The sequence below is a fragment of the Dendrobates tinctorius genome, unplaced genomic scaffold, assembly GCF_039654945.1.
Source record: "Dendrobates tinctorius isolate UK_male_01 unplaced genomic scaffold, ASM3965494v1 ptg000039l, whole genome shotgun sequence".
Classification (NCBI taxonomy): Eukaryota; Metazoa; Chordata; class Amphibia; order Anura; family Dendrobatidae; genus Dendrobates; species Dendrobates tinctorius.
The window spans coordinates 2,189,922-2,197,262 of NW_027361707.1; the positions used below are offsets into that span (position 1 = coordinate 2,189,922).

Consider the following 7,341-nt stretch of genomic DNA (forward strand, 5'->3'; position numbering starts at 1 on the left):
TTTTTAAGTGCTTTCCATAGGAAATCAGTATATAAGTGGTTTATAATCAGATCCATTGCAACTAAAGGTGCTGTGCTTCTAGTACATAGCAGAGAGCAGTAAGTCAAGGAGCAGCACCAAAGGGAGGTGAGGACATTTGCAATCAGTGGTGCTATGATGCTAGCTAAAGTACTGTTTTTATTTTTTTTTTTTTTTTAGATTGCCAGCTCTTGGATCCCATGTTAATGCCTTTGCCCTCCTGGGGTATGTCTTGCTGAAGTCATGGTGCTTGGTGCCTGACTTGCTGAAGTCATGGTGCTTTGTGCATGACTTGCTGAAGTCATGGTGCTTTGTGCATGACTTGCTGAAGTCATGGTCCTTGGTGCCTGACTTGCTGAAGTCATGGTCCTTGGTGCATGACTTGCTGAATTCATGGTGCTTTGTGCATGACTTGCTGAAGTCATGGTGCTTGGTGCCTGACTTGCTGAAGTCATGGTCCTTGGTGCCTGACTTGCTGAAGTCATGGTCCTTGGTGCCTGACTTGCTGAAGTCATGGTGCTTGGTGCATGACTTGCTGAAGTCATGGTGCTTGGTGCCTGACTTGCTGAAGTCATGGTGCTTTGTGCATGACTTGCTGAATTCATGGTGCTTTGTGCATGACTTGCTGAAATCATGGTGCTTTGTCTAGTCTAGGAAGACTTGTGCTTTGCCCAGTGAATAGTTCATACGCTATACAGTCAGTGATTCCACTTTTATAAGTGTGGGGCATAAAATGCTGGCGCTCCATAGGACTGAGACCCCAGGACAAAGGGTGATAGGACTGCAGCTGGACCTGGGAGGAAGGGTAACTGTGCTGTGCACATCAGCCCACTGGGTGCATGGCTTGTGTAGCCTGGGTGCCCATGCATGCCCAGTGGGTTGACCATAGAAGGAGAATGACTTAAAGGGCTGAGCCCTCCACTCATACTTGGACCTCCCCCATGATTGGACCCTCCAGTAGGGGCACTTGTGTCAGCCCCAGGATTCTGCTTCTTCCACTTTGTGCGTCTGTTTTGGAACCAGATCTTGACTTGGGTCTCGGTCAGACTTAGCGATAACGCTAGGTTCAGTCTTTCACAAACCGAGAGGTATCTGGTAGACTTGAACTTGTTCTCTAGAGCAACCAGCTGTTCATAGGTGAAAGCTGTTCTAGCTCTCCTGGGTTTGCCAGACTTAGAGTCAGAGCCAGCCCTCTTCCTCTTAGGTTTGCCATGCTGGCTTTGCCCTTGGTTCTGGTTCTTGCCATTGGTTTGCTGTGAGCCAGGACTGTTAACATGGTTTGTAAGACCTTCCTCAGGATGGGAAGACCCAAGACCACCAGGCTCTCTGTCCACTGTGCCAGATGGAGTGGAGTTGCTGCTTTCTTCACTGCAAACCTCTTCATCTTCCTCATCCTCTTCTTCTTCCAGGTCACTTCTTCCAGGACTTGGGCTAAAGTCTTGGTTTTGACATTCCTCTCCAGCCTGCTGGTACAACTCTCCATCGTCTGCAAAGAGAAAGTTTCTATTAGATAACATGCTGCCTGTTGATTGTCATCATCCATCGACCAAAGGGTTAATCTATGTACAGTAGGATAGCGCAGTCATCAATGAGGGAAATCATCGATAGGTTCCATCAAAGGGTCATCAATAAAGCCATCACTGTCATAGGAAAGGCTGAGCAAACATCACTGACCAGGTATGATCACTAGGACATGACAGAGAGGAGTGGTGGGTGGTAAGCCCACCACCTCTGCCCACTATGCTGAGCAATAATTTAATCTCCAAGGAAAAAAAATAAAGCACATAAAGCCCACTGCCAGCATCTGAGGACTGTGCCAACATGCCTGACAGTAGGCTTCATGGGCAGTTATTGACCAACCTGACTTATTCAATTAACAGGTCTAATGCAGAGAATAAATGGCTGCATCTACTGCAATGACTACTAATAAAGCTGCAACCTGTGCAGGCATCAGGAGAATACAAATTACATATATATATATCTATATATATATCTGCTCTATTTAAATATACATAATAAAATATATAAAAGGAAGTATATATACAAGTATAGGGAAATATATAAGTAACATGTTGTAAGTAAAAAAATAAACACGAAGGGGATATATATATATAATTATTAATTATATATATCTGCTCTATTTAAATATACATAATAAAATATAGAAAAGGAAGTAAATATACAAGTATAGGAAAATATATAAGTAATGTGTTATAAGTAAAAAAATAAACACGAAGTATATATATATAAAATTATTAATTATATATATATATATAAAAAACTATTTTTATTATATTCCTTTTATATACATTTTGCAGTTTTGCATATTGAAGCTGCATGCATTCTTAGAGGATTCTGCACATATATTGCAGTGCTGCCAATGTCCCTACACACAGTGCACATGTACCCCACACTGACAGTGGCCCTTCTCCTTCACAGTGAGTGATGGCTGTGATCAGTATCTGCACACGCAGGATCCCAGAGCTTTGACAAATCATGTTTAATGGGTGAAATGTTTACTAAAGTGTATTTACCTAGGACAATGTATGAGCAAGTAGCCCCCCACCCTCCTCAGGGGCACAGGATGGTGCATGACTGCTCATAGCCTCTGCAGAAATAGGTGAAGATGCCAGTGCTTCTAGTTTATATTTCCAGGATTATTTTAATTGAGTATTATATTTTCTTGGGGGGGAAATAATAATAATAATTTGTATTATTGGGTATTAGCTGCATCTTAATTTGCTGATATCTCTCCCCCATATTGATGGCAGCACAAAGGTCAATTGTGATCTGAAATGACTTTCTTGAGATGATCTAACTCCACAGGTCTGTAGAATGGGTGAAGTGTGTGTGTGTGTATATATATATATATATATATATATATATATATATATATATATATACATGAATTCGGCTTGCTGATAGCAGACCTGACAGTATTTGGTTGCAGGCAGTACACGTGTTCTCAGTGCTGTGCAGTCACCCCATATATACTGTACCCCTACTATATACTGATAGGAAAGTCAGCAAATGATTACAGGGCACCATTATTCCAAGACTTATCATGGGAAACACAAGTATAGATTGCAACACACACTGTGGTAGGATGCTTGAAGTGAAGATCTTTGTGACATTGAAATCCTAATAGATGAATTAAATAGATAAGAGAGTAAAAAATATTAGAAAATAATACAAGTAAATCAAATGATAGCATGAGGGAAATAATATTACAAGAAATAACATGCAAACATATAAATATTCTCTCTCTCTATCTATAAAACACTTGTGTGATAGGAATAATTCTCAAAATTGTAGATATTCAGCTGTAATTAAAGAAGAAATATATCATTTCACATTAATATATTAATAATAATACTAGTATGAAATACATAGAGAGAGAGATATAGATATATAGGTATGTATGTGAAATAATATAGATTTTTTTTTCTCTAATACCAACTCAATATCTACAGTTTTGAAAATGATTCCTATCACATAACCTGCCAGTGTGATGTCTGCTGAATCACCTAAACAGAAATATCAAAGGTCTCTCCGACAATCATCTGAATTCGAATTGAACTTACCCTAATAATTCATGCTATTAATGTATTTTAATGGGTATTTTGCTCTGTTAGAGTACGAACAAAAAGGAAATCAAAAAAGGACCAGAATACCTAAAAAAATAAATATTCCGGTAAATATAAAATGAGTTCTAAGGTGATTTATAAAACCACCATATTGAAATATATATATATATACACAAAACACACATACATACAATTTCCAGCATGGACAAATTATGGTTTTATCTGTAATATATATATATATATATATGTACACATATATATATCACAAATAAAACCATAATTTGTCCATTCTGAAAATTATATGTATGTGTGTTTTGTGTGTATATATATATATATATATATATTTACACAGAGAGGGAGATACACACATCTATCTATACATGTCTGTGTATAAATATTTGTGTGTATATGTATATAGATATATATGTATGTGTATATAGATTTCTATATGTATGTAAATTTATATATATATATCTGATCAGTCCCCATAGGAGAGGTTTCCCAGAGAGTCCTGGCTGCTGGTAATAGGTGTACTGGGTTGTAATCGAGTCCTCCTGCTGATTGTGCCCCTCTGATGTAGATGTTGGGGGGAGAGGAGGCTGCTGGGGAGAGATACGCAGCATTCGATAATAGGATATTGATCGGGCAGCTCGGCTGCACCAGGGCCGATCCCCCATTATCGCCTCCGCTGCTGCTGCTCAACACAATCTCCTCTCGATGTAATCGAAGGAATTTAATTGTTTTTTTTTTGTTTTGTTTTTTTGTTACAGATAAGCGACATTTTGACACAATTATTCAAATTTGTCTTGAAAAGCCAAGAAGATGAGAAACCTCCCCAAGTCATAGCCGGTGTCCTGCTACAAAAACGCTGCCCCCCTGCTGATCCGGGGCTTTCTTTGCATTGTATTGTTGCTGCTGCTACTTTTTGCCGCATGCTGTTTTGTGAGTTTAGACTGTGGGTTGTGGGACTACAAGTCACAGGATGGGAAACTATAAAGCTAAAAAGCATTGTATAGCACACACTATAACAAACACAACTACTGCTGGACTACAACTCCCAGCATGCCATTACTGTGCTGAACTTGGACCTTCCATGTATGAGAGTGCAAGTGTCAGCAAGAAGCTCAAGACCCCAGACATGGCTGTCATAGAGAGAACTAGAAGTGATATCTGGGGGAGTTCAGCATCACTCCCATCATCTGTGACTGTGAGGCATTAGCCAACAACAGGTGGAAACCCAACAGTAGTGTATATAACCCAGGGGCAGATCATGCTGCAACTTGTAGTTCTACCAAGCAACGTAAAGCAATACAGGATGACATATTGTAGTTGGATAAAAGTACCATGGACAGAGGCAAGAGATAGACAAACACGAAGGAAGGAAGGAAAAAGGAAAGAAGAAAGGAAGGAAGGGAGAAAAGAAGGAAGGAAGAAGGAAGGAAGGGAGAAAGGAAGGACGGAAGAAGGAAGGGAGAAAGGAAGGAAGGAAGAAGGAAGGAAGGAAGAAAGGAAGGAAGGGAGAAAAGAAGGAAGGAAGAAGGAAGGAAGTGAGAAAGGAAGGGAGAAAGGAAGGAAGGAAGAAGGAAGGGAGAAAGGAAGGAAGGAAGAAGGAAGGAAGGGAGAAAGGAAGGAAGGAAGGAAGAAGGAAGGAAGGGAGAAAGGAAGGGAGAAAGGAAGGAAGGAAGAAGGAAGGGAGAAAGGAAGGAAGGAAGAAGGAAGGAAGGGAGGAAGGAAGGAAGAAGGAAGGGAGAAAGAAAGGAGGGAAGAAGGAAGGGAGAAAGGAAAGAAAGGAGAAATGAATGAAAGAAGAAGGAAGGAAGGGAGAAAGGAAGGAAGGAAAGGAAAAAAGGAAGAAAGAAATAAAGAAAGAAATAAAAACATAAATAAATACAATGCATATAATAGATAGATAATAGATAGATAGATAATATATAGATAGACAATAGATAGATAATAAGAAGATAAATAAAATAGATAATAGATAGATAATATATAATAAAAAATAGATAATAGATAATAAGTAGATAATAGATAGATAGACAATAGATGCTAAGTTACATATATACCATATATGGATCAATAAATCACTAACTTTTTGCATCGAAAATCATTTAGAGTGCTGCCTACCATTTATGAGATATAATAGATAGATAGATAATAGATAAGAAAAAGGAAGGATGAGGTCTGGGATAAATAATCACCTTTCACCTAAATTGTTTTTCTTTATTCTAAGTTGGTCCATGAACCTGGAGGCTTGTACCTGCACTGTATCTGGATAAGATTAGTGGTGCTTCACTTTTTTAGATAGATATATGATAGGATAGATAGATAGATAATAGATAGATAGATAATAGATATAGATATGACAGATACAATGACTTACTTAAAGCATCTGGGGACTTTTTGCAGCTGTCGAAGTCTTCTAGGAAAGGTTTCTGGTTTGGTAAGTCTATTGCCCCCTCTTCTGGCTTCTCCTCTGCCCTCAGTATGCAGTCACTGGACTTGTACCCCAGGGGACAGTTCCTCTGTTTGCTATTGAACTTATTAGGGTCCAAAATGTCCAGGACAGAAAAAGAAGTGGTCCTGTGAGCCCCCGGTGGTGCCGGCACGATGCCCTCCTGTCCTGGGGTGCTGACCCTCTGGCTGTCCCCCTGTCTGTCCCTGGGGCAGCCGTACCCCGGGTGGTCGCTGAGTCTCTGCTCTCCGTGGCTGTCCATGATGTCGGCGCTGTGCAGGGTGCAGGACACCGCTTCCACCACCGCTGCCTGAGCCTGGGGCATTGGGATATCTACCTGAGCCTTGTCCCTGCTCACATTCATTGCTTGCTGGTCTCTAGGAGGGAATTCGTTGCTCCTTGCCTTGCCAACTTCTAGTCCGTCCAGCTTACACCTTGTAGGACCACCATGGACTCATGTCAGCGGCTGTCTCACCAGATTAATGCAGGAGACAGTTTTGAGGTCACCTGGACTTTGCAGAGTTTTTGAAGTATTGGACCGCTCAGACTTGGGCTCCTCCACACCTTCTGAGGTTATGGACTTCTCTATGACTCTGGATGTCCCTTCTGCACACCAGCCAGTCCAATCTCTGGTCAGACTTGTGCCCCTCCACACCTTTTTTGAACCTTATAAAATCTCGTTCGTGGTCTCAGCCTTTGTGGTCCATGCGCTTGTGAGGTTCCAAGGTTCAAAATCTGCTTTCCTTGTGGTTGTAAAAGTCCTGGTATCTTGGACCTTTGGATGACTTCTAGGCTCAGCTTTATGTGGAGCCCTCAGCCTTGGGTGATTCTGTCAACCTCTATGGGCAGCTGAGACTTAGGACCTTCACCTGAAAGTGTTGAACTCTCTTGGTTGTGGTCTCCTTATCCTTATGGCAAGTTTTCTTTTAGTGATCCAGTACGCAGGTTGTGGCGCTAAACACTTGGCAGGCAGCTTTTAGGAAGCCCTGAAAGCCCTTTCCCATGAGTGGAGTGTGATGAGGAGAGGCAGCAGTGTGTCCTCCTCAGGAGCAGATGGTGGAGGAGTGTGAGGTGGGATGCTGGTGATACCCTATGGCTGCTCACAGCTCCTTCCTCCATTCATCTGGGCAGCATCTAAATAGCCTTATTTGGGAAAGTGGGAGGTGATGGGATTTCTTCTTAAATAATTGCCGGGATCAATAATAGCAGGAACTTCTCTACACAATGAGAGCATCAGATCAGATGAGCGGAGACCATCACCGGCCGCGGACTCCACGGATG

At 41.2% G+C, this 7,341-nt stretch overlaps 1 protein-coding gene across 1 annotated transcript; it reads right to left on the reverse strand.

The window, feature by feature from the left end:
- Positions 1-206: 206 nt before the first annotated feature.
- On the reverse strand, positions 207-7,016 carry NKX1-1 (NK1 homeobox 1). The gene is made up of 2 exons (XM_073574745.1): positions 5,989-7,016; positions 207-1,504 (listed from the first exon to the last, which is right to left on the reverse strand). The coding sequence occupies exons 1-2, from the start codon at positions 6,422-6,424 to the stop codon at positions 732-734; spliced, it is 1,209 nt and encodes a 402-aa protein (XP_073430846.1). The 5' UTR covers positions 6,425-7,016; the 3' UTR covers positions 207-731.
- Positions 7,017-7,341: the final 325 nt, after the last annotated feature.